The 27,954-nt window shown below is 35.1% G+C and overlaps 1 protein-coding gene across 4 annotated transcripts; it reads right to left on the reverse strand.

Moving 5' to 3' along the window:
* Window positions 1-6,845: 6,845 nt before the first annotated feature.
* On the reverse strand, window positions 6,846-27,827 carry LOC145041452 (disease resistance protein RUN1-like). 4 transcript variants are annotated; one of them, XR_013680214.1, is made up of 9 exons: window positions 27,645-27,827; window positions 25,764-26,497; window positions 23,771-24,902; window positions 23,353-23,676; window positions 22,373-23,272; window positions 21,633-22,293; window positions 21,234-21,304; window positions 11,854-12,076; window positions 6,846-7,302 (listed from the first exon to the last, which is right to left on the reverse strand). XR_013680214.1 is itself a non-coding variant. In XM_078989524.1 (8 exons), the coding sequence occupies exons 2-8, from the start codon at window positions 26,336-26,338 to the stop codon at window positions 7,273-7,275; spliced, it is 3,693 nt and encodes a 1,230-aa protein (XP_078845650.1). In that variant the 5' UTR covers window positions 26,339-26,497; window positions 27,645-27,827; the 3' UTR covers window positions 6,846-7,272. The 4 variants fall into 4 exon arrangements, 3 of the variants coding, with proteins under 3 accessions (XP_078845650.1, XP_078845657.1, XP_078845649.1); XM_078989524.1 differs by lacking the exon at window positions 11,854-12,076; XM_078989531.1 differs by lacking the exons at window positions 6,846-7,302; window positions 11,854-12,076 and adding an exon at window positions 12,717-12,834.
* Window positions 27,828-27,954: the final 127 nt, after the last annotated feature.

A 27,954-nucleotide genomic window follows, 5' to 3' on the forward strand; every position in this document is an offset into this window, starting at 1 on the left:
AAGGCTCGAGAGGAGCAGTTGGGTTGAGGCAGCATGCCAACAAACTTGAAATCAATCCAGAATTTATGGATGTGGGCCCAGGGGCAACCTAATATTTGAGATTGTGGGCCCAGTGTGCATGCATTGTATGTGTGTTATGGTGTGTGGTATTTTGGGAGAACTCACTAAGCTTCGTGCTTTCCCAGTTGTTTATGTTTTTCAGGTATCATTAGCTTTCATGGGAAGGTGAAGACATGACTGTACAAATTCATAAGTAGTAATGAATATTTCATGTTTACTATATTACTCTGATTTTAAACAATGTAATTTGGAAAAAATGGTTTTCTTAACATGGGTTCTAAATATGTGAACATTTACCTTTATTAAAAAATGAAAAATTTTGATGTGAAAATGAGACGTTACAAGTTGGTATTAGAGCCTTGGTTTGAGGGATTTGGAGGAACACTTGTGTGAATCCAAACCCAAGCTAGGATCCGAGAATTTTCACAAAACGTTTCGCAAAAGAAGTTCATAATAAAAAGGTTGGGTTAAGGAAATGGGATTGGTCTCTTTTCATGTTCTTGTTTGATTCTTGGCTTGGGATTAGGAACATAGGCCTCTGACTTAACCTTGGTTTTACAGGAATGTGTGATGTGTACAGTCAGACAGATCCCGAACAAGAAAGTGATTTCAAAAATACCCATACTTGTTACATATGCAACACTTGAACTTGGTGATATGTGAACTGTTAGAAATGCATGCTAGTGGATAGGCTAAGGATTTCTTCAGGAACTATATGATAGTATTGCCTGATTCATGTGATGACTTATAGTATAGGAAAGAGCTCATTATATGTCATTTGATTACGTGATTTGCTAGGTGTATGTTGTATAGTTTTATACGGTTAGGATTACATAGCCTGGTGATTGACTTAGCCTTTATTTCTTGTTCCTTGTTTGGTTATGGACTTAGGGTAGAGTAAACTATTCGACAATCTATGTTATCATGTATTGTGTACAATTAGCATGCACAAGCCAACCAACAGAGCGGTATCATAATCGAGGAAAATCCTTGGGAGAGTGCCTAAGAAATTATTTGTTGCTCTTAGGATTAGATGGGTGTTAGTACACCTAGGAATAGTTTAGTTCAATGACTTAGGACTTTGAGATGAATTTTGAATTGACTATGGATAGGTGTGGAAGGTAGTATGGGCTCATACTACTGAAAGCATAAGATACGTATGAAAGTCAAGAGGGATCTCGAGGCAACTAAGGAACTAATAAGTGGAGGCCTGGTGTGCTGAGTAATGTGTTTTGATCTTAACCTTTTCCATTGTATATTTCGGTATGGTGGCTATCAGAGGTTCAGGATCGGATGCTGGAGGCACTGAGAGGATGGCTCCGAGAGATGAGGAGATATACGGGATCATTGTTTCCAAAGTGGCTGTGGTGATCATTGAGGCAATTCTAGAGTTGTTTAGGTCGGTTAAGGTAGCATTGATCATAGAGTTTGATAGGTGTTATTTCGCTATCAGGTAGGCTGCTACTATCGTAGCCACTGCAATCGTCACCGTTGTAGGACTTCAGAGAGGCGAGACGATGCAATACCGGTACTTGAATTATATGAAGCCTCCAAAATGGTGGAGGGAATCTCAGTCATTTTGATTGTTATGAGTTTGACATTGCAAATATGCTAAACCACTTCATAATACTCCCTTGAGAAGTTGGAGTGACCTTGTTGTTTTAGGTTGAGGTATGCTTCTGGTTGTATTGCATCAGATCATGTTTGTTACAAACTTTTTAGGGCTATTTATTTATTTATTATACCATCATACTTTCAGTTTCTTCGTATTGCAACATTGTAGCTTGAAAAACTTATTTGGTTAAAGAGTAATGTAATCCAAATACAAAGCAATCTTCAATTTTGTTATTGGAGATAATTATTATAGTATGACGTCTTAATTAGAAAAGAAAAAATAATACTAAAAGTACTATGCTAAATTTAGGTAGATCTGTCAAATTACAATGCCTGAATAAGAAAAATGAACATACACTGATGTACTAAAATGAGGACAAAGTTAATTAAATGGTCCCTATGGTTTACAAAAATCATAGATTTATTCCATCACTTTTTTCTTCATGCGAATGGCATCTGTTGTATCATTTTCGTGCATCATTGATCCTTGACTAATATAAAGTTACATTTATACCCTTTTTAATTTCATCCACCTTTTTTTAACTAACTTTAATTTAAGGTAGAAAAAATAACAAATAAAACCTCCCAACCTCCACCCCACCCTCCCTTCTTAATCATTGTTCTTCCTCCACCATCTTTCTCTATCTTAGTGGTTTTCCTCCTCTGTTTTTACACCATTACAAATTATTAGGGAACCGTTATGAGAAGATTTTTTTTGGGGCAATAGGCTTCTTGTTACGTAACTTTCATATGTAGAACATTACAAGATGGATTAATTAAAAATGTTAAGGGAAATCATAATGATTTATTATACTAGAAATATATATATATATATATATATATATATATATATATATATATATATATGAGGTAGGTTCAAATGTTTCTCACATCTATTGTGTGCTAGAATGCACCAATAGGAATTTAGTATTAATTATATGTATACTAAATGCTATCCATACTTATAACTCATTTTTATGGAAACTAATTAAATTCGTCATTAATGTCAACAATAATATTCTTTGAGAATGAATTCATATCTGGAAGATTGAGAGTGTATTTCAGCAGAATGAGAGTGTATTCTAGTAGAATACACTCTTGTTCTTCATATTTCATGCAACTTTATTGTATCTTAAGTGAGTGAGTCCTGAAACAAAAGACGAATTCATATATATAAATCTAGATGCGAATTTATTCTGAAAGAATGTTATTGTTGACATTAATGAAGGATTTAATTAGTTTCCATAAAAAGAGAATTATAAATATGGATATCATTTAATATACATATAATTATGGAAATCATTTAATATCTATATTTATTTAATTAAATAATTATTTAATTTTACTAAATTCCTATTGGTGCATTCTAGCACACAATAAATGTAAAAAACAAAATAACCTAGCCCATATATATATATATATATATATATATATATATATATATATATATATATATATATATATGTATATATATATGTATATATATATATATATATATATATATATATATATATATATAACCTTTAAGTGGGATAGATCTTTTCTTCATTAAAAGTAGACAAAATTGCAAGAATGGTCCCTATGTTATGTCATAACTCGCAAGTTTGGTCCAACAAACTTTTAACTCGTGCTAGTTTAGTCAAAAAAATTTAGAACTTTTTATAAAGACACATTTGCCCATGCTATTTTCCCCTTTTCAAATTTTTTTATTATAGAAAGAAAAAAAGAAAAAAAAAATCACCTCTCTCTCACTCTCATGAAGAATGGGGCAGAATATTTGTTATAACATAGTAAACACACACTCAAAAACGCGAGAGAGAGAGAGAGACAGAGAGAGAGAGAGATTTATTTTTAATTGTTTTTAATTATTGTAATAGAAAAAAAGGAAAATAGAATATTAAGGGGTAAATCTGTCATTATAAATTAATTAAAGTTAGATATTAGGGATTTATTTGTAGTTATCTAAGGTGGAAGGTCCGTATTGTAAATATTTGGTAGTTCGTTATTTCTGTTATTCGCTCCTTATCTAGATGGGAGATATAAAATGTAGTTGACTCAGTTTAATCAATTTGACGAATTCATTTCATATCTTTCTTGTTCTTAATATGGTATCAGAGCGTTGATTTTTGCTTCTATGATTTCTTTCCAAATATTTGTCAAATTCATCAATGAATTCATACTCTGTTTCTTTGATTTCGTTAATCATTGCAAATCAAAATGTTGTTTCTCCTCTTGATGAACGTTCTTCTCATTATTTCATCCATCATTTTGATAATCCTGGTTTCAGTGTTATTTCTCAACTATTGAATGGTGAGAATTATCGTTATGGAGTCGATCAATGTTAATTGCTCTTTCTGTTAAAAACAAAATCGGATTCATAGATAGATATATTCATGGGCATGATTCTACTGATACTGTTGATCGTAATCCATGGATGCGAAATAATAAACTCGTAATCTCATGGATTCTCAATTCAATTTCAAAGGAAATCTCCACGAGTATCATGTTCTTTGAATCTGCAAAGGAAATTTGTGAAGATCTTAAACTTCGATATCAACAAACTCGTGATCCAAACGGAGTTTATTTCACCAAGCTCATGCTCATGATCCAAACGCTTAGAGATTGTGAATCTTAGTCAAAATCATGATCCAAACGGAGTTATTAACCCAAACCACAACCTAATCACATCAATGTTAATATGTTCAATGAACAAATCAATTCGGATCATAATTCATCATCCTTTGTTAATGATGAATTGAGAAACATGTTTCGTTGTTTCTCTCCATCTCAGTGTCAATAAGTGATGTTTGCATTATCTAATCATATGATCTACTGAGAATTCTACAATAGGTAAATGCTATTCTTTAACCATTAATAATGGTTTAAAATCATACATGTGGATTTTAGATTGTGGTGCTTCTCAGCATGCATGTATGCCTTGACATTAACATGTTCATCAACAAAAGAAAAGTTTATCATCATACAATCACTCTTCTAAACAAGGTCATTTTACCAGTTCATATGATTGGAGATATTGAGATTGATTATTTGTTCACATTACAAAATGTTCTTTATGTCCGTAATTTTTATCTCAATCTCATATTAGTTAGTGCTCTAACTCTCACCAAAACACAACACCTCATTGTTCAATTTACATGTCATCATGCTTATATCCAGGATATCCACAACAAGAAGATGATTGGCAAGCTGATAATGTGCGAGATCTATATGTGATGAGCAATCCAGTTACGAAAGAAGTGCATAATACAAGAGTTACTGCGGTTTCAGTTGATTTGTGGCATAAAAGATTAGGACACCCTTCAAATAAAGTTCCTACTTCTATTAAGAACATTCTAGGAAATTCTATTGGTCAAAATAGTTATTCTCAACATTGTAATGTTTGCCCTTTGGCCAAACAAAAATAATTTCCATTTGAGTCTTTCAACAATATGTGCAATGAAACTTTTTCATTAGTACAATTTGATATATGGGGTCCTTATCAATCTTTCACTAATACTGGTCATCAATATTTTGCCACCATTGTGGATGATAAGAGCAAATATACTTTGGATTTATATGTTGAAATAAAATTCATATATTCAACTTACAAAGGTCAAGAAAGGAAGCCAAAAAGTTGGATGCTAGGTACCACATGAGGGTTCTTCTAATCGATTCTAGGCACTTCATTCATCGGTTAGTAATTTGTCTAAATGAATATATTCAAAATCGTAAAAGAAGAAGAGAATCAGAAGTGCAACAAGTTTGATTATGAACATCACCAACATAAACATCACCGGACTTTTTTATGAACACTTTAAAAAACAATCTTTTTTACAAAGACTAAAGACATGGAAAAATACTACTTGTTCACATCTTATTCAGCAAACATGGAAAAAGACCTAAGACATGGAAAAATACTACTTGTTCACATCTTATTCAGCAAACATGGAAAAAGACCTAAGACATTTTACCCTCATAAAAAACAAACACCACACAAGACTATAGTAAGAAGTACAACAGTGGCATTATATGAAATTTTGAGGGAAGGGAGAACTGAATTGTGTGATTAAATTCTCAACAACAAGAAAAGATAAATCGACTCGATAGTCTCAAACATTTTAATCGTAAATATTTTGAAACTTATCTTTGTTGATTGAAGAACTTTTTTAATTTGAAAGTTACAACTAGATGTCCTTATAAGGACGGTTCTATTTTGGTAGGTACGCCCAAATTTTTTTAATTCAAAATCAACTAAAAATAATTGACAAAATTGCTTAGGATATCATGTATTTTAGATAAAAACAAACATAAATAAATAAAACCAAAAGACCTTGATAACAACTAAAAACCATTTATTTAGGGCCCTAAATGGAGGAAATAGGGATCCATAATTCCTGACTCTAAGATTAAGTAGGTAGAGAAAATTAGAAAATTTTCCATCATATCAGCCCAACCACATTTTGATATTTCTATTTCCAAGCATCCGTTGCAAGATTATGACTCCTTTTATCTTTTTATATCCTAAACCAAAAAAAGATATGATATATAACATACTTGGATCTGTATGCCCTTTATTCATGTGACGAGAGAAAGGTTTGGGTGTCAAAAAGTATACCTCACATGCACAAGCAGGTATGTCAGCCTTCCCTGGGGATAAAGCTCTGAACCAATACTTTTCCTTTTGTTATGAACACAGATAAAAAGTTATGTGCTAATTATTATTCGCAACCATCAAGTTGGACAAAGTAGTTTGTATTGGGTCCTGATATATTATGTGATCCAACATATCAAGATTTAATTGGTTAACATAGACCCATTCAGACAGATCACTACTTGAGTCGATTCATTTAAAAGGCAGAAGTAGAAATTTTATTATGAAAACACTCTTATAGTGGAGGTCGATAACATCAACGATAAATGGGTGGATTTGAGCATCAAACACTTATTTATCTCCTAAAAAAATGGGTCGTTATCCATCTATTTAAAGAATAATTATCAAAAATTAATCACATCTACCTTAACAGTCAGGGTCGTGTGTAACGAATTTACGAAGATAGGCAAACACTCTAATGTCAGGAAGAAAAAATATGTCGTAGAAATTTTATTTGTCATATTTTGCAAGAACAAACTCTTATAGTGGAGGTCAATATAACCAATAATAAATGGGTGGGTGGGTGGTTTGGGTTATATGAAACCTTTATTTAACTACTAAATATAAATGGGTCATTATCCGTCTTTCTAAAGAAGTTGGGTCATGGGACGAATCATTACACATAAGACATGACAATAAAATATTTTAATAAATGACATCTACCTTGAAGGTAAGGGCCGCCTGGAACGAATGTATGAAGATATGAAGACACTATAACAACATCATCAAAAACGGGAAGTTGGTTAGGATGTATTGTCCTGTTGTTGTTTGAAAAGGAGAGAGGTCTCCACCAATTATGTGATTCCATGACTTGTAATAAGCTAACACATCTTCTTCTTCTCCATCAACATACACAAGACTCACCCCACACTCCTTTACGAGTTCATTATATGAATCAAGTTCATGCCACTGCGGTGTAACAGTGATAGTAATGTGGTCGCCATCCTCTATCTCATTCTTCCCAAACATCCAATGACCTAATATCACCCAACAATTCATAAGACAAGAAATAGCAACGTACTTTTATTTATTTGTTTATTATAGTATTTGTTTTTAATAAAGTTATACAAAGCAATTTTGGAAGCTGTTATCGGAGATTATGGTATAATGTTCTGATATGAAAAGAAAAAATGAAAGTACAATGCTATTATTAGGTAGATCTTTCAAAGTACAACGCCTTAAGTAGAAAAAAATGAAGTACAATGTTGTAATAAAAAAGAAAAAAATTGGATAAATGGTCCCCGTGGTTTACAAAAAATCATAGAGTTAGTCCCTAACCTTTTTCTTGACTTGAATGGTCCCTGTGGTTTCAATTTCTTGCATCTTTGATCCTTGACTCATATAAAATTAAATTTATACCCTTTTTAATTTCATTCACCTTTTCTTAACTAACTTTAATTAAAAAATAAATAAATAACCCCACTTCCCCCACCCTTTCTCCCCTCATCTTCACCATTGTTCTTCTTCTTCTTCACCATCTTTGTCTCTCACATGGTTCTCTTCCTTTGTCTTATCACCATTATGAATATTAAACGAGTGTTTATGAGAAGTTTTTTTTTAGGGTGATAGGATTCTTAATTGTTACATAGCTTTCATCTGTAAAACGTTACATGATGGATTAATTAACAGTGTCAAGGGAAAGCACAATGAGTTTGTATATAAGATTAGAAATATATATCTAACCTTTAAGTGGGACAAGTCTTTTCTCCATTACTTCCAGAAAGGACAACTCATGAAGATTATCTACATCTTTTTCGATTTTGGTTCTCAAGGATAATAAATAAATGAGCTATTCTCCAAATAACCAGTGAAAAAATAGAGACTCAAATAAGGGGTGTGTGTGTGTATCGACACTGTGAAAGGGAAGAGTCAGGTGAGACTTAGAGATGGGTTGAGGTGAGGTCATTAACGGATTTAGGGGAGGTCACCGATGGCACCAACAACCCCTAACTTTTCCGACCGCAATGGAAAATTTTTGAAATTTTTTAAAATTCTTATTTTTTCTACTATCTTGCAGCCCCTAAATTTCTTGTGCAACCCCTACTGTGAAATCATGCGTCTGCCCCTGGGTGAGCTTTGTGTCACCACTTTACAATGTAGATTTTTCTACCTTGCTTCCTGTTCTACGTGCTTTTCAAAAGTTCTAATGACAATCTATTGTTGATGATGCGATAGGAACGGTATGTCATGAAATATTAAGTTCTTGGTCTTATATTACAAATGCTAATGAAATATGTTTACTAAGTAGGTTAATTTCATTCTAGTCCAACTAATTTTCGAGTTTTGTTTTAAATGGTCCGTACCTCACATATTTTTTTTGTACAATAGGTCCTTAAAATTAGAATTGACCAATCAAAAAGGATATTAAATTTCATTTTCCTTGGTTTCACCGGTTAATTCTGGATTATGTGGCAATTTTACTTTTTGAGTAATAAAAAAAAAAAATTCAAACTGTGTGTGTGTTCACTTTCTGCATAATTAACGTATCAAGCTCTGTAGTTAATCTTTGTTTTGTATCATGCTAAATCATGAGTAATGATCTCTCTCCTGTCTTATTTTTTTTTTATCTCTTTCTGTGTTTCTATAACACAGAAAGAACATCAAAAAATTGAGTTTTTGAGCTTTTATGGTTTTACAAACGAACACACACATAACCACTTGCGTTATCCATGGATGACCACAAAGAGGTATGAAGAATTATAGATGAATTTAATGTCATCAAGGTTTATTGGGTTTCTGGGAAGAACATACTCAAATCATAGTCATATTCTTTCTACCCAAACAAAGATGAAAAGCGATGATACAAACTTACCTTCCATAAATGACATTAGGAGCTTATTTTTGGGCCATATTTGAATTATGTTCTTAAAAGAAAACACATCCAAAAAGCTTTACACCAACAAGGATAACAACGGAGTCATGTTTTTTTAGTTTAAAACTGATTTTGGTTTCAAGAGTTGAAAACGGGTTCATGGTGAAGCAAATATTTGAATTTTTTCATTTTCATTCGTGAATCTGGTTCTTGAGTTCCAAAGATGACCATTGGTGAGAGAAACCTATAAGGTCTATGTTTCATAGATTTATCATGGTTCACGTTCTTTTGAAACAACGTTCTATAGAAACAGATCAAGAAATGTTCATGTTTTTGATGACTAGATCTATACCTTCTTGACCATCCTTCTTCTTATCATAATAATAGCCATAATCAACATCATCATTTTTAACATTGTTGGTGATGGTATAGCTTGTTGGAGACGATGAAGCATCAGTGTTGCAATATCTGCGAAAGTTAGGAGCGACGTAGTGGTAGCTTAGGGTGACCGATGCTTGGATTTGGTGGCACCATGTGTACCGGAGCTCTAGGAAGCCATGAAGGGTGATGTAACATCCCAAAATTATGAGCCAAATATTTCATTTTTGATTAAGTAAATTATAAAAATGGTAGTTTGAAAACATCAACAATATCATCCAAATCATATTGCAGAAAATCATAGTGTCATCCAAATCAGAATGCGGAAAATCATAGGACAATCCCTAAAGATCTCATAATGCGAAAAATCATAGTGTGATGCGCAGCGATCATGTCAGCTCCTTTACTTTTGAAGAAGTACGTGAAACCAAAACTGAGAACCATAAGCACGAAGCTTAATGAGTTCCCCAATCATACCACATAACAACACACTACCAGGAATATATGGGTGCTCGGTCTACCCTGTTAGGCATATCTGGGTGCCCGATCTACCCTGCCGAGCATATCTGGGTGCTCGACCTACCTTGTCAGGTATAACTGGGTGCCCGACCTACCCTATGTTTTATTTCAACCGGTTACGGTGTCTATTTCACCCCTACCACTACCACATAAGAACATAGAATAAACATAAATCTCAACAGATAGTGGCATACCAGACAATTATCACAATGACAAACATATCTAATATAAAAAACTTCTAGTGGGCCGACATTAGTGCCTTCGACCCACTAATACAGGGAAGGTAACTCACCTCGAATACAGGAAAGTAGCTAAATAGTCCTCGGTCCCGAATATCAACCCAATTAATTCGCTAAACATAAAAGATTTCCCTAAGTACCATTTCATACTCATAACCCCTTAAGGGTCAACTTTGGTCAAAGTCATAGTCAAAGTCAACGTCAACACCCATGTCAAAGTCAAAGTCAACTCGCCGAGTTATCCTTCTACTCTCCGAGTTTCCATAAATCACAGAATCATGATATCGTGATCCAACTCGTCAAGTTTCCCCTACAACTCGTCGAGTCCCTCCTTTTTCCAATAGAGTCGGGACAATTCCGGACCAAATCGTCGAGTTCTCTCATGAACTCGTTGAGTTCATTAGTCTCTCAACCAAGTTAATGCATTAAGCCATTATTCTTCATACCCAAACCCAATATTCTAGGTCTAGACTGGAAATCCCTTAATAAGGGTAAAGTTTCAAACTTTACCCATTAATCCCCTCCATAAAGGAAATAAGCTCAAAACCTAATCCTAAAAGGCTTAAGTCTTAATCCAAAAACCACCAAGACTTCATGATAAATCATAAGAACATAGATCTGGGCCAGAGATGTTGGAAAAAATTAGGGTTTATGGTAGAGATCTGGATACCAACTTGGATCGTGAGAACACTTTCCGAACTAATATTTCTACCCTATGTCTGGGTTACAAGAAAGTCAGCCTAGGATAATCCAAGTCGACACTTACGATTCAAGGCACAAAAATTGTAAGCCAATATGCTAGAAAGATTCTGTTAAAGTTTGAAGAAAACGAGAGCTAAATCTGATATCCCCCTTCTAAGAAAGAAGAGTCGTTTATATAATAAACGAGATTAGGGTTTCATTAGGGTTGGGCCATATTTAGTTGCTTTGGTAGCAAGTCAAGGTAATCCCGATTTTAATGAGGATTTAGGGTTACCAAACCCCGCGGGGGCGCTGTCCATCGACCCCACCCGCTGACCTAGCAGCGTGACCCTAGTTGGGGGCTCTGTCCCTTGGATCCCGCTAGGGGCGCTGACCCTTGACCCCGCCAAAGGGGCACTGCCCCTTTGGAAACCCCGGACCCAGGGGTGCTGCCCCTAGACCCCCTGACTAGTTGTCGAACCGGCTTCTAATTTGATCTTATACATGTGTGCACTCCACACATACCCATACACATATTAGAGTACAAATTATGAAAGCGCTTTAGCTCACATGCTAATTCTAGTTACATAAAATGACATGGTGACACTAAAATCACCAACAATAGAGACTAAAAGATCACGTAAAGTTTTTAACTTTATCCACATGCATGGCCATTTGGAGCTTGAAAGCAAAAACAAGAGCTTAGGGGTTGCATGGAGCTCCTAAGGCCACAAAGTTGGCACCTTTATGCAATGAAAGCCCCTTAAGACCCTAGATCTGAAAGGGTTTTCCATTTGGGACGTCCATCTCTTAAGAACCACATCATTGGGTCAAAACCAAGCAAAAGACACTAATATGGAAATCTAACCAACTAAAAGCCAAGGTTGAGACTTTCTTACCAGAAAATGCTGAAAATGAAGCAAAGTTTCTAGATCCAACAGTTACTCCTTGTTCCTCCAAACTTCCTTTGCTACCAATGGCAGGAACCGGGAGTTACAGATGAGGATTGTCGGGCCTTTGACTTTTTTTTGCAATGTACATGTCTATTCCATTTACCCTTAGTGTTCTTTGTTTGATTCCTTCCATTGCTTACTCCATGTCCACAAAAGAAGAGGTTGTAGTCTGTGAATGGGGAGCAACAAAAAATCTTAGTGGAAGAAGCAAAAGAAGAGGATGGATGAGTATGTGAGTTGAATTTTAGTTTTATTTTTCTTTTAGTAAAAAAAATCCCCGTTATTAGGAAAACCTGAAATTACAATGCTATGTGGGTGAGATGTGCCCTTCAAATGTAGAGGTAGCATAAGGAACCATTTTTTTTTATAGGTGAAGAGGACCATTTAAACAGGTCAACACCCACTTTGTGACCCTAGAAAGCAAAAAATTAAGTTTAGGGATCATTTAAACCAAAACCAATAACTTGGTTGGGTCATAGTGACATTAACCCTTACTAAGTTCCATTTATATATGAAAATTATAATATCAAACTTTTTAATGGATGATATGTGTTATATGAAATCCAAGTGGTCTACTAGAAAGTTAAAGTTGAGTAATAATAGAAGGAAACGACAAAATGTGCAATGAGAAAGGCTTGTGTGTCACATGCATAAAGTTTATAACTTGAGTAATTATACAAGGAAATGATACTGTTCCAGTGACAATCTCTTATTGACTATCAACTTGAAAAAGGAAACAAGAGAACAAAAAGTTGTATTTGTCTGTTCTATAATCAAATAGTTTCAACAAGCATATGTTATAACCAGCAACACAGCGACACATTATAAAATTGGGGTATTTTATAGCCAAAAGAATAGCAAGCAAATGGACAAAGTTGTGGCTACAGAGTTGACTTTCCCAGTTATATAACTTCAAATTTCACCTTACTGAACAAGTAGCAGCAAAACATTCAACTGTGAGAATCATGACAACTAAGTCTTTTCTCTCAATCACATGAACCAAATCAACAAAATATATAAAGTAATTTAAAACAACATTACGACTTACATCATATTCCTTACATGTGTATTAATTAACTCAAAAATCATTCATATTGTTTTTGGCAATCAAATATACAACTATCAAAACAAAAACTGAAAAGATATATGGTTACTAGAGATGACAACAAGCAAACCGTTTTAATTATTCTGGAAAAAGTTTGGATATAACTCATGGAATTTCATGCAATTGAGTTACAATAGCATTTGGTCACCCATATTTTACTAAATGCATCTATTTTGAATTAGACAGCCTCTCTTTCTCATGCATTTTCATGTCAAGGATGAGATCTTGATGATTCCCCCTTACCCTATGGGTAAAGAAAAAGTACGAAAATTATAAAAATGTCACAAAGTATCTAGTCAATATAATACATAAAGCTATGAAATCAGATAGAAACTTGCAAGTATTTATATTATGTTTCCATGGCCTCTAAGATTCTTGATTAACATCTCTTCCAAACTCTTGAAGCAATCTATGGATTCTGAACATGTTGCTTGTTCTTATCCTAAGAAGGCCTCTATTAGTAAGACTCTTTAAAAACAAGTAACATGCTTAAACAATCCTTTATTGTTTTCTAGAGTGTGGTAGTTTGTTATTAACATGAAAGACCCATAAAAATCTATTATAAGTGATGCATGGAATGGTGAGAACTTGACCCTAGTGACTTTGACACATGATGGCAATACAATACAATACAACAAGATCTCTCTAAGATTGATTGTACATATATGTGAATTAGCTATATAACTGTGGGACATGTTAAAGAATAAAAATCAAAGATCAGAACATTTCCAGAAAAATAGACAACTACAACGCCTAAACGAATATAACAATTTCAAAGCATCAGCTACTGAGTCAGTAACTGAAACCATTGATTTGTATAGTAGGCTTATTAGCAAGTTGCAAAGACTTGAAGTGAAAAAAAGATAAATATTAAATTTATCAATACATGGAGAAGTAGCATAACACGAAAAGCTGATTGGTCAAAGTCCAATACATGTGGACCATTGCCATTGGTTAGAGGGAATTCGATGATGCAATGCAAAAAAAGTGGTGAAGCATGGATCATATTATTTCTAGAATTATCAAGAAGCTGAGATGAATGAGAAAGTGCAGATGGGACAAATGTGGTGGAGAAATATCAACTGAAGTGGACATCTGGTCATCATCGGATGAGGACTCTAATAAACAAGCCTACTTCTTCCTTAGGGTCGCTAATCATAGATAAAGAACTCATCAAAGGATCAAGTATTTGATTTTTCCAACTCTAATATTTCTATTAATGAACTCAAAAAGCATTTTGCAAATGTTGACTCTAAACATATGTAGAGAAATCGATTCAAATTCGAAAAGTGAAGGAAAATGAAATGTAGGGAATGAATTGGTGGAAGTTCAAAATGAGGAGGAGTTCCTTAAGGCAAAGACCAAGACTGTAGTAAAGAAGTACAATAGAGGCTGTTGGATTTTAATCTTGACATCTTGTTTTTAGTAGTAATTTAGTATTTATTTTATTTTAGTGAGTTAAATAAATGGTAGTAGATTGTGAGTTGAATGAGTTGTGTAGGACCGAGTACTAGGGAGTAGTAGAGAGTTGGGTTTCACCTGGAAAAGAGCGAACGTAGGTTTACTGTCTCCTACTAGGGTTAGCATGTATTGGCTATATAAATAGTCACCTATTACATGAATGTATGAAGAAGCTTTTGAGTGAAAAAAGAAGATTCCATCTGTTTTTCTTTGTTATTTGTTAACAGGGTTCACAAGGGGCTGAACCAACAAAGACATCATATGAGATTGAGGGTATAGAGAACTAAATTAAATAAAAACCAAAAGATCTTGATAACAACCAAAAACACTGAATTTAGAGCCCTAATTGATGGAATTTGGAATAGTTTAGGAGTAGTGTAGATTTGCTGTTCCAAAAAATATGGACTTAGGTATCAATCCATCATAACCCATCATATCAACCCCAACTATGTTTAGACGTTGTCTTTCTCAAGCAAGCATCCATTGCAAGGTTATGTTGGAATTAATTAGGTTTAGTTTTTGGATTTAAATTGAATAAGTTTGAGGTCTACGGTTTAATCCATTTTGCATGGCAGGAACTTGAAGAGAAAAAGCATTTGTTGTTAAGTTCATTTAGTAATTTATTTAAATAGTTGGTATTTGCTTTAGTATAGTACCACATGATCTTTAGGTAGAATTTGTCAAATATGATATAGTCCAGTAGGACCTATTATTTTGGCTAGTCTTTTGGTTAGTTGTTTAATAAAAAAAATAGCCTTTTGCGCATCTCACTTCTTTTACCCTCTGTATTCTTTTATCACCCAAATGTGAGAGTGATACTTATTTATTTTACAGTAAATTCATTACGTGAATTTACATAATAAAAAATTGTGAGGCTTTATCTCTAACAATAGGTACCAGAGAGGATATCGATTGAAGTAGGGCTGATTTCAGATCAATAAGTTGTTTTTTTCTGTTCTAGGGATTAAAAGGGTAGCGGAGATGAGTCGTGATTCCGGCCAAAATCAGCAGGCTTGTTAACCCAGTTTGATCGAAGAACATAGGAGGATCAAGAGCAACCAGAAGGTGTTAATCAAAGGGTGTAAATTATGTTAAAGACTGATTCAAAGTCAGTGAAATAAAGTGAAATAAGTGCTCTTGTGTGTGTCTTCATAACTGTTGAAGTCTTTCATATTTCCTGCTTTTACTTTTAGTCTTTTCGTGTTCCAGCATTTACTTTTTCAGTTGTAAGTGCTGCTATATATTGCAGCCTTCTGTTCCTTGTTTTTCACTGAATAATACACGAGAGCTTTTCAGCATTTTGCATTGTTCATTTGTTTTGAACCAACATTGTGGTATCAGAGCTTAGGTTGCATTCCTAAGTCTCTCTGGTTTGTTTTGATGGCACAGAACCTCAACACTATTAGCATGTCTCACCCTCAAATTCCAATCTTTAAGGGAGACTCCTACGAGTTCTGGAGTACCGAAATGAAGACTTTGTTCAAGTCACAAGATTTGTGGGATCTTGTTGAAAATGGGTATGCAGAAGCAAGCACAGATGAGACACGTCAGAAAGAAAATCAAAAGAAAGATGCAAAAGCCTTGTTTTTCATCCAACAAGCTGTTGATGAAACAATCTTTCCCAGAATTGCTGCAGCAGACACATCACGGGATGCCTGGAATATTCTCAAAACTGAATATCAAGGATCAGCAAAGGTGATCACAGTTAAACTCCAGTCCCTAAGAAGGCAGTTCGAGACCTTAAACATGAAACCAAGTGAAACCGTTCAAGAGTATCTTGCAAAAGCATCTTCGATTGTGATTCAGATGCGTGCTTATGGAGATAAAATCTCTGATGAAGTTGTTGTTGAAAAAGTACTGAGGAGTCTACCTTCTAAATTCGACCATGTTGTGGCGGCTATTGAAGAGTCAAAGGATCTTGCAACATTTTCCTTTGATGAACTGATGGGCTCACTACAATCACATGAAGCAAGAATCAACAGATCTCAGACTCAAGATGAAGAACGTGCATTTCAGATCCAAGGAGAACAAGGTAGATATTCCTTTGGTCGAGGAAGAGGCAGAGCATCATCTCGTGGTCGTGGTCGAGGGAGATCACAAGGGTCACTAGTTCAATGTGATCATTGTAAGAAGTTTGGTCATAAAGAAGAAGATTGTTGGACAAAGCAAAACCAAGCAAAGTACACTGAAGAGGAATTTGAAGAGAAGGAAGATTACTTGTTCATGACCCACATTCATCTGGTTGATGTTACAAATGAGATATGGTATATAGACAGTGCATGTTCTAATCATATAACCGGTGTACGTGACAAGTTCAAAAGCCTGAACACGACAGGAAAATCACGTGTTCGTCTCGGCAATGGCCAACCAGTTGCGATAGAAGGAATAGGAGCTGTGACGGTTTGCATCGACGGAAAGGATAAACTCATCAATGATGTTCATTTTGCACCAGGTCTGGCCCACAATCTGATAAGTGTAGGCCAGTTAATTGAAAATGAATTGAAGGTAGAATTTGAAAATGATGCTTGTGTGGTAAAGAAACAAAATGGTGAAGTTCTATTATACTCAAAAATGACTGGAAATAGGATGTTTCCAGTAGATTTTTCACGAAAAGAAGGATATATGATGATGAGTAGCGAGGATGATGAGTCAAGATTATGGCACTATCGATATGGTCATTTGTATGTAAAAGGTCTACAACTATTAACAAGCAAACAAATGGTGAACGGGCTGCCAACCATAAAAGATTCTACCCATGTGTGTGAAGGGTGTGTCTTGGGTAAGCAAACACGAAGATCCTTTCCGAAGGGGCAAGCAAGACGAGCAACAGAAAAACTGGAGATAGTATGTGCAGATATATGTGGTCCAATGAGGACAGAATCACACTTGGGGAGTAAGTACTTCTTGCTTTTTATTGATGATTTCACTCGTATGTGTTGGGTCTACTTCATCAAAGCGAAATCTGAAGCTTTTGAGCACTTCAAAAAATTCAAAGCCCTTGTCGAAAAACAAGGAAGCAATGTAATCAAGATTCTAAGAAAGGATAGAGGCGGTGAATTCATGTCAAAGGAATTTACTGCATTATGTGAAGAAGAAGGAATAAGAAGAGAATTGACAGCTCCTTATACACCTGAGCAAAACGGAATCACAGAGAGGAAGAAGAGGACTATTGTGGAGATGGCTCGATCAATGCTAAAAACAAGTAAGTTGTCTGACTCATTTTGGGCAGAAGCGGTAGCCACAGCTGTGTATCTCCTCAATCTATCACCCACCAAAGCAGTATGGAATAAAACACCTTTCGAAGCCTGGTATGAGTTCAAGCCCACTGTTGATCATTTGCGTGTTTTTGGCTGTTTATGCTATGCATTGGTCACCACAAATAGGCACAAGCTAGAAAGAGAAGTCCAAGAAATACATCTTTGTGGGCTATTGTACAATGTCAAAGGCCTACAGGTTATTCGATCCTATAAATAAGAATATTGTTATCAGCTGTGATGTGATTTTTGAAGAGTATTCAAGTTATGTGGATACATCGGTTCACACAAACTTAATGCCACAGCCAAATTCATTTGAAAATGTAGAAGATGAAGTGCATGATCATCTGATCAATACACCCATGTCTCCTCCATCAAGTCCGACACCGAGCTCTACTCACTTTGAATCATCTTCTGCTACGCCCTCGAAGACCACACCTGGCTCTTCTGATGTGTCGTCTCCAGATACTCCACCACTCAGATATAGGAACTTAAATGACATTTATGATAGCACTCTAGCCTTGTTCGCTGGTGATCCAGTCTCAGCAGATGTGGCACTTCAAGATGTTAACTGGAAGAAAGCAATGGAGGAAGAAATTATGGCGATCGAAAAGAACAAGACATGGGATCTGGTGGAACCTCAAGCTGGTAAGCATCCAATTCCTTTGAAATGGGTTTTTAAAAAAAAGTTCAATGCGGATGGTAGTCTCCAAAAACATAAAGCAAGATTAGTTGCTCGTGGTTTTCGACAAGAACAGGGTGTAGATTTCAATGAAACATTCTCACCGGTGGCAAGAATTGAGACAATAAGGTTAATTCTTGCATTAGCTGCACAACAACAATGGGAAGTTTACCAGTTCGATGTTAAGTCGGAATTCTTAAACGGGGACCTAAAAGAAGAAGTTTTTGTTCAACAACCCGAAGGATTTATTGTTCCTGGGCAAGAAGGGAAGATATATAGGTTGAAGAAGGCATTATATGGGCTTAAACAAGCTCCGCGTGCATGGTATAGCAAGATTGACAACTTCTTTCTCTCCAACGGTTTTCAGAAAAGTCCTAGTGAACCCACCATGTATTTCAGGAAGCAAGGTGATGCAGGGATCATGTTAGTCAGTCTCTATGTTGATGACATGATCTACACAGGGTCGTCTAAAGAGCTCATTTATCAATTTAAAATGGAGATGATGAAGACGTTTGAAATGACAGACCTTGGAAAGCTACATTATTTTCTTGGGATCGAAATAAAGCAAACAAACACTGGTATTTTTATTGCTCAAGAAAAATATGTATCAGACATGCTAAAGGGTCTCGACATGGAGAATATTGAACCAGTCATAACTCCTATGAACACCAATGAAAGGCTAACATGTGAAGATGGCACAGGAATGACAGATCCTCAAAATTACAGGAGCATAGTTGGGAGGTTAATCTACCTCACTCACACAAGACCATACATAAGTTTTGCAGTGGGAGTAGTCTCAAGATTCATGCACAAACCCACAAAACAACACTATGGAGCTGTCAAAAGAATTATTCGTTACTTAGCAGGTACCAAGCACTATGGTATCTGGTATTTGAACTCGAAAAGGTTTGTGCTAAAAGGATACAGTGACAGTGATTGGGCAGGATCACAAGAAGACAGGAAGAGTACAACAGGGAATTGTTTCAGTACTGGGTCTGGAATAATTTCATGGCAGTCAAAGAAGCAAGCAACGGTAGCTTTATCATCAACTGAGGCGGAATATGTGGCGGTCACAATTACCGCGTGTCAAGCTGTGTGGTTACGAAAACTTATGGGTGATCTTATGCAGGAACAAAGGGAACCAACTGTGATTTACTGCGACAATCAATCAACAGTTGCCATGACAAGAAACCCAGTTATGCATGGGCGTACCAAGCATATTGAAATTAGGCACCACTACATTCGAGACTTAGTGGCAGCAGGTGTAATATGGGTGGAGTTTTGTCCTACTGAAGAACAATTGGCCGACATGTTCACTAAGGCTCTTCCGCCTGCACGTTTTCAGCGTCTCCGAGCTTGTATTGGCATTGGAAGCTTTGAATCAAAGGGGGGTGTTAAAGACTGATTCAAAGTCAGTGAAATAAAGTGAAATAAGTGCTCTCGTGTGTGTCTTCATAACTGTTGAAGTCTTTCATATTTCCTGCTTTTACTTTTAGTCTTTTCGTGTTCCAGCATTTACTTTTTCAGTTGTAAGTGCTGCTATATATTGCAGCCTTCTGTTCCTTGTTTTTCACTGAATAATACACGAGAGCTTTTCAGCATTTTGCATTGTTCATTTGTTTTGAACCAACAAATTAAACAGTAGGTGAAAGGCAGCGAAAGGTGTTTGCAGGTAGCTCTTTCAAGCAGTGTTTTTTAGTTGATTATATAACCTTAGGAGTGCAGTAAATTGCAAGAATGGCTCCACCGAAGGATTAAACAGCAACCACAGTCACGGAGAGCAACATAATGTCTCTTCAATGTCCGGTGTTGTCATCAACAAATTACCAAAACGTTTTATTCATATGGTGGCTTCTATAGAATAGGTTGTAGACTTGAAGACCATCGGTTATGATGATGTTGTAGGCCGACTTAAAACTTATGAAGAAAGGATCAAAGTTGAGGAGATCCAACCCGAGCAAAATCAGCTTTTTTTACTTGTAAATTCTGATGAAAAAACAAAAGGAAAAGAGCATAGGTGTGAGCATTGTGTTGTGGAAACTCGAATGGGGAAGACTATGGACGTGGCTGAGGTGGAGGTCGGGGGTCCGAGAAATGTAGAGGAGATGGTCGAGTACAACGGGACAAGAGCCACGTGAAGTGTTACAAGTGTAATGAGACCGGACATTACATATCGGAGTGTCCATTGTGGCAGAAAATTAATAAGCTCAACTTAACCCGGTGCGAAGATGAGGAACTGGCACTGCTCTAAATGAGCAACCTAATTAAGGGGGTGATTGTTGGAATTAATCAGGTTTAGCTTTTGGATTTAAATTGAATGAGCATGGGTTCAAGGGTTTAATCCATTTTGCATGGCAGGAACTTGAAGAGCAAAAGCATTTGTTGTTAGGTTCATTTAGTAATTTATTTAAATAGTTGGTATTTGCTTTGTCAGTATAGTACCACGGGATCTTTACCTAGAATCAGTCAAATATGATATAGTCAAGTAGGACCTATTATTTTGGCTAGTCTTTTGGTTCACACGTTGTCTCTGAAGAGGCTATTTATAGCCATTAGTTGTTTAATAAAAAAAAAATAGCCTTCTGTGCATCTCACTTCTTTTCCCTCTGTATTCTTTTATCACCCAAATGTGAGAGTGATACTTATTTATTTTATAGTAAATTCATTACGTGAATTTACATAATCAAAATTTGTGAGGCTTTATCTCTAACAGGTTAACTTTGTTACATCCTAAACCAATCAAAGGTATGATATATAACATACTTGGATGTGTATGCCCTTTATTCATGTGATGAGAGAAAGGTTTGGGTGTCAAAAAGTATACCTCACATGCATGACCAAGTATGTCAAGATTCCTTGTGGATAAAGCTCTAAACCAACACTTTTCCTTTTGTGCTGAAAACAGATAAACAGTTATGTTAATTATTATTCACAAACATCAAATATATTTATGTGATCCAACATATCAAGACTTAATGAGTGACATAGACCCATTTAGACGGATTACTACTTGGGTAGATTCATTTAGGAGTTAGAAGTAGAAATTTTATTTTTCATATTTTATAAAAACTAACTCTAGTAGTAGAGGTCAATAAAATCAATGATAAATGAGTGGATTGATTTGGGTTAAATATGAAATATTTATTTATCTACTAAAATTAAATAGGTCATTATCCATCTTGCTTTGGGTCATGGGTCAGATCATTAAATAAATGACATCTACCTTGAAATTCAGGGCCATCTGGAACGAATTTACGATGATATGAACACACTCTAACAGCACAATGAAAAAACAGTCCATTGTCTAAAATGTATTGTCCTGTTGTAGTTTGAAAAGGAGAGAGATCTCCACCAATTATGTGATTCCATGACTTGTAATAACCCAACGCATCTTCTTCTTCATCCTTCTTCTCTCCATCTTCATACACAAGACTCACCCCACACTCCTTTATAACCTCACTCTCCTTCATTAGAAGTTCATGTCGTTGCGGTGTAACAGTGATGGTAATGTGGTCACCAGCCTCCATCTCATTCTTCCCAAACATCCAATGACTTAATATTACCCAACAATTCAGAGCTTCACTAAATCTGTCCACATAACGTTCGTATATCCACGTATGGTTTTTTGTTATATTACTAATTGTCATCATTGGTGTCCAAGGGAAAAGATTATCATCTGATAAATCCAACTCCTCATCAACAAGGTTTAATGAGTGCAGAGAGCAGAAGTTGAGCCCTGTAAGGAGGTTGTTTGGAGATGATGATGATGATGATGATGGGATGGTAAATGATATTATTGGCCCCACGCTTCTATGCCGAATCCAACTCGGCATCTCCTCAGCCTCATACAACATGCTGAATATTCCAAATTCATAAAACATCAGCTGCCAAATACAAACCACCATAATAATTACATTATATGTCTTCACATAAACACAGAAAGTTAAGTTAACTAGACAAAACCTGGATTTCAGATTCTGAAGAATTAGTTCTCATGCGCCGTTTGTTGAGGATGTCTAAATTAGTCCAGCCCAAGCTACGTAACACCTTTTCTTCAACAGTCATCATTTCTTGGATTTTGATCACACCTTCAAGTTCGTAATTGTTCAACCAAAGTGAATAAGATGTCCAGTCTAACGGGTCTATTGATAACTGGAGTGGGGACATTTCTGGAACAAATACAACTTTGTCTGTATGATACCCATAAGCAACATCAAGAAACAACTTTTTTAGTGTACGTGGAGGATACTCGACTGACTTCAAATTTTTACACATCTCCATACTAAGTATCTCAAGTCTAGGAAGGGTTCTCACACAACTAGGCATAGATTTGATAGGATTATCATCTAAATATAATTCCTTTAGCATGGATAGGCAACTAAAGTCCACGGGAAAGAATTCATGAGACAGATTATTATTTGCAAGTGACAACGTTACTAAAGATCTCGGTAAAGACATTGCAAAGGACTTCAAATCATGTGGTATAGAACCCACAAAGGCTCTGTTTATGCCAATGTTAGTAACCATGCACATTTCCAGTGAATCCATATCCATATTCTTGATTTGATATTCCCCAAGATTACAACCATCTAGCAACATTGTCTTAACCTTCTCTAACATGCCTATATTTCTTGGAAGTTTTTCAAGCTTCTTGCAGTAACTCAGATCGATGAGGATAAGTTCAACACATTGCCCAATCGATTCACAAACATCAACCAAACCAATGCAATTCCTAAGTATTAAACTTTCAAGTGCAGGGAGTTGGTCAAAGTCACCAACACTATGAAGTTGTTTGCAAAAACATAAAATAAGAATCTTTAGTGAGCCAAACAACCTTTTCTCTTTTAAGCATGATCCATCCACCTACATAAATGGAAATAAGTTAGTATCGTATTGAATTTCATCAACTCACATGCACAAACAATAAATGAAGACAACTTTACCCTTTGCCTCTTCTCAAGTCGTTGTGGATTACTATAACAACCAACAAATGATTCAATATTGCTATATGACATGTCAAGAGCAACAAGATTCTCTATAGGTAAGTTTAAAGGTATAGACTTTGAATGAAATCCATGCATACATAACCATCTTATTTCTTCTGGAAAGTTCTCATAAGACCCATGCATGTGTATATAATTGAGTTGTAGTATCATAAGATTATCCATGTTACTCAAGGTATCTGTTTTCAGCTCATACGATGCTCCTAACTTCTCTTTCTCAAGCATGCGCATGTCAAGGGCAAGGCCTAGAAGATTTCCCTTACCCTAGGAAGAAACAGAAACAGAATGCAAATAAACAAATTAGGCAATACAAAGTATTTTGGACATGCACGCTACAAAAAGCATAATGGTTTCTTACCTTTTTTTGGTTCAACACTCTGAATGACTCTTTATGACACCATAATCGACTTCGCTTCCATGGCTTATCAGGTGATTCTTGATGTATTTCAAATCTTCCCATCTCTTGAATCAACTGATGCATCTTCAATTCATTATTCCGACCAATACTAAGAAGACATCTATCAATGAGATTTGTGATTCCGGATCTCGTGTTTATATCACACGCCTCTAATATTGTTTCACTCACATCTCTATCTATTCCAACAAAAAAACAAGCAATATGCTTAAACAAGTCTTTGTCATTTTTGGATGGCAAAGAGTCGAAGCTCATTCTCAAGACATTGTTTATACGATCATTTGTTTCCTTCTTTAGCCCTTTCATGCACCCTTCCCAATACGCCACACCTCGATTATGAAGAAGTTTTCCCAAAACTTCAAGAGCCAATGGATGTCCTTGACAATACTCCAAAAGCTTACCTGACACCTCTTCATAACCTTCCATGGGATGGTTGCACATGAATGCATGGGAACACAAAAGTTGTTGTGATTCAGTCTCATTTAAGCCATGAAGAAAGTGTTTTGTATGTTTGGGTTTAATGTTTGTTTTGAATAGTGCACAACTCTCTGTCAACCATCTGTCCTTTGTTGTTATTATAACTTTGCTTCCTAGATGAAAGCCTTTGCTTCCAAGTAATGCATCCAACTGATCAATACTATTGATATCATCAAGAACAAGAAACGCCCTTTTTCGAGCTACTGCATTCTCTATCATTGATGTGTATTTTGAAACATCATAAACTTGAATTGGACTTGTTTTTAAAATGTCACCACAAAGTTGTTTTTGTATATCAAGCAGCCCATTATACTTTCCATCATATCTCCTACCAATATCTTCAATAAAGCTGCTTGTTTGGAACTCACGACAATATAACCCGTAAACATGTTTGGCTAAAGATGTCTTCCCGATCCCGCCAATACCCGAAATAGTGAGTATGTTTGTCGTAAGTGAGGATCCATCTTTCAACCATGAAGTGATGAAGTTAATGGAAGTCTTCATCCCAATAAGTAGTGGCTGGAAATTCCGTAATAAGGGTACATGTAATCTACGGTAGATGTCCTTCACAATTTCTTCAATAAACTCTATCTCAAACCTGAAACTTAATGTAGTAAGAATTACAAAATACAATCTAGAAAACTAACAAACCAGATTTGGAGATTTCTTTTATATAAAGATCCAAATAAATATTATGTGACAAGTGTTAGTGTCAGATATATGCATAATAGGATTTATTTGCTTTTAGGTTACTTTATTTGTATTTTATGTTTTAGTTAGACTAGTTGATTTATAAATGAGGATTTAACTTGTTTATCAATGACAATATAATATTCCGGAAATCTATTCCTTCAAAGCAACTATTAGTTTAAAACTTTTAATTAAGTTCTTGGCATCAAAACATATTGTCTTTATTCTAACCATATACATATCTAATTGTAAGCCCATAAATATTTATGTATAATAAGACCAAAACTACCAATATAATACAAGTTTTCATAATGGGCCTTGTAACTTCACTGTGTTTTTACAAGACCATCAAACTTAACTATCAATGATGCGAGTCTTAAAAAAAAGCCTGTAGGTTATCCTTTACTACTTACAACAGAAGTTATTTATCATAAAAGACGCTATGATTTAAAGGTAGTATGGTATAACTAATAGTAGATGTATAGAAACTTATTCAAAATTTGCTTTTAATAAAAGGGTACTATTTATTTATGCAACAACATTTCATCTTTTTCCTAATTTATGCAATAATGTTATATTTATACAAAACATACGACATTTCGTCCTTTTCCAAATTTATGCAACAATGTTATATTTATACAAAATATGCATCTTAGTTATCCTACTGTATCAAATGTATGTCTATTTGATAATATTAAAAAAGAACATACCGAAATGCATAGGGCAAAGATGATATTGACATTTTTCATATAGATGAATATGTGGTTACCTGCCATTTATGTCATTTCCTTTTAAATTAGCAACTTCGGTAAGTGCTTTCTTCCATCGGTCCATCTTTTGAGCCCATTGATTTCTTTTATTTTCATCCATCTCTTCATTCATTTTCTGTTTATGTTTAGTCATTGCCTCTCCAAAGCTACTTTGTTGCTTCTTGACGTGGGTGGGCTCCACATGATAAAATATGGGGATGACAATGTGGTTGGATGTCATACGCTTCTTAAGGATCAGCACCAATTCATCCAGACACCATGTTGAAGAAGCGTAGTTCTTAGACAACACAATAATAGAAGCCCGAGATGCCTTAATTGCACTCTCTAATTCCGGTTTAAGATCTTCCCCTGTTTCAATCTCTTCATCATCCAAGAAGGTATTGATATTGGCATCTATGAGGGCCTCATAAAGATAATTAGTAAAACTATGACGAGTGTCAACACCTCTAAAACTTAAAAATACATCATATCTATGATCTTGAGTTGATGAATTATGATCATGGGTTAGTGAACTATGACCATGAGTTGATGAAAAAGATGAAGATCCTTCTGGAAGTTCAGATAGAACAACCATTATGAGTTATGTGTTGATGATTCTTTGCTCTTCTCACGATTTTTAGTATTTATTTGAGCTTAAGGTTGTATTTAAGTAAGCATTGAAACTCCTCCACAGGTTATTGATGATGTAAGTTGGTTTCACCAGTTTTCCTCACTTGTGCTTCAATGTCAGGATCTAACAATATGCAACATAACTCTCATCAATGAATTTAAACCTAAAAAGATTAATACCTTTGAATTCTTCAAAATTAAACTTTTAAGTAACTTGCATCTCCAAACTTTTCCTTTTGAACTAATACGCCTAGAAAATATTTAAATCTTACTATATGAACTCTAGTTGTGTTAATATCCAATATTTAACCCCAAACTTTGAGTTTAGAGTTGATATTGGAGCTATATATAGCATAACGTTTATAAGTGTGTTTTAACCCTCGATTTCATTTTTTGTGTTCAGAGGCCATTCATAGGTTGTTTTGTGTGCAAGGGACATACGGGAATCAAGCAGAGAGAGTGAGAGAGAGACTGGTCTTATTTGAGTTGAACCAACTAATTCATTTAACCTACAAGATCCCTATTTTGATTTAATTAACCAACAATTCAACACCAAATACCATTCTGGATACAACTACAAGATTCACAATTGCCTCCCATTAAAAGCAGTGCATAAGATATAGGCAATCTCAAGCTTTCACTAAATATCAACAACCAGTAATTTGAAGATCCAAAAGGGAAAAAAAAAAGTTTTCTGACATACAGATCCCCCAAATTAGCAACAACCTTTACATATTTAAACTTTTCTATCACTAGATCTAGTATCATCATATCTGAAGGATTTCAACTAAAATCCATAGGTTTGTTCCATATAATATGTTTACCAAAGTAACAAACGGGTTCAAATTCAAACTCTATACTAGGTGAAATTTCAAATTTAAACACCCATTTTGTAAATCAAATATTGAAGCTTGTTCATTATGCAGGTCTAGCTTACAGTTAAGGATCAGATAACATCCTTTAAAAAGATTTAAATGTAAAAAATCCTGCTTATAAATTAGTAAATACAAAGGAATTGAGGAAACAATTTTGGAGGGTTGAAGAATTTTCAACTGTGCAAGGACTTCTGTTCATCATTCTGGACTAGTGGACGTGTACTATCCTAATGATGTCTAAAATTAAACAAAAGTAATTTAAACAAGCAAAAAAAAAAAAATCCAATCACCTCTTCACGAAATAAACAAATGATTATAATGTTATTTATGATTAATAAGATGAAATTGTCAAACAATATCTGAAACTAACTTATAAGAATGTGCCTTCATACTTACCTGCTAACAGGAAGACAAGGAGACCTGAAGCAGCAATGATATGTAGTGGATGAATCAACAGTGACGAAGCTGAAAAAGAAGATGACTGAAAGCTACAGATCAAGTGGTTTCAGGAATCAGCGGTGTTAGCTTTTCCTTTTATTCTTTCAAGTAAACATATTAGGAGAATAAGTCAATTGAAAAAGCCAGTGCAAATTTTATAATAGGGTTCATATTAAAGGGCTTAAATTGTTTTTGGAGAAAAAGTAAACTGAAAAAGTCTTCAGTTTGTCTCGCATAGAAAGTCCAAGTGAGCAGACAGCGACTTGGA

The sequence above is a fragment of the Lactuca saligna genome, chromosome 1 (assembly GCF_052625555.1).
Source record: "Lactuca saligna cultivar CGN05327 chromosome 1, ASM5262555v1, whole genome shotgun sequence".
Taxonomy (NCBI): domain Eukaryota; kingdom Viridiplantae; phylum Streptophyta; class Magnoliopsida; order Asterales; family Asteraceae; genus Lactuca; species Lactuca saligna.

What these genes read in the sequence shown, in the direction of transcription:
- LOC145041452 (XM_078989523.1), bottom strand. Translation starts at nt 26,338, where the DNA reads ATGGTTGTTCTATCTGAACTTCCAGAAGGATCTTCATCTTTTTCATCA. An exon ending in GGAAATGACATAAATGGCAG is followed by an intron (nt 24,903 to 25,763) that starts GTAACCACATAT and finishes ATTAAGTTTCAG; the next exon opens with GTTTGAGATAGAGTTTATTG. An exon ending in GAGTGTTGAACCAAAAAAAG is followed by an intron (nt 23,677 to 23,770) that starts GTAAGAAACCAT and finishes GTTTCTTCCTAG; the next exon opens with GGTAAGGGAAATCTTCTAGG.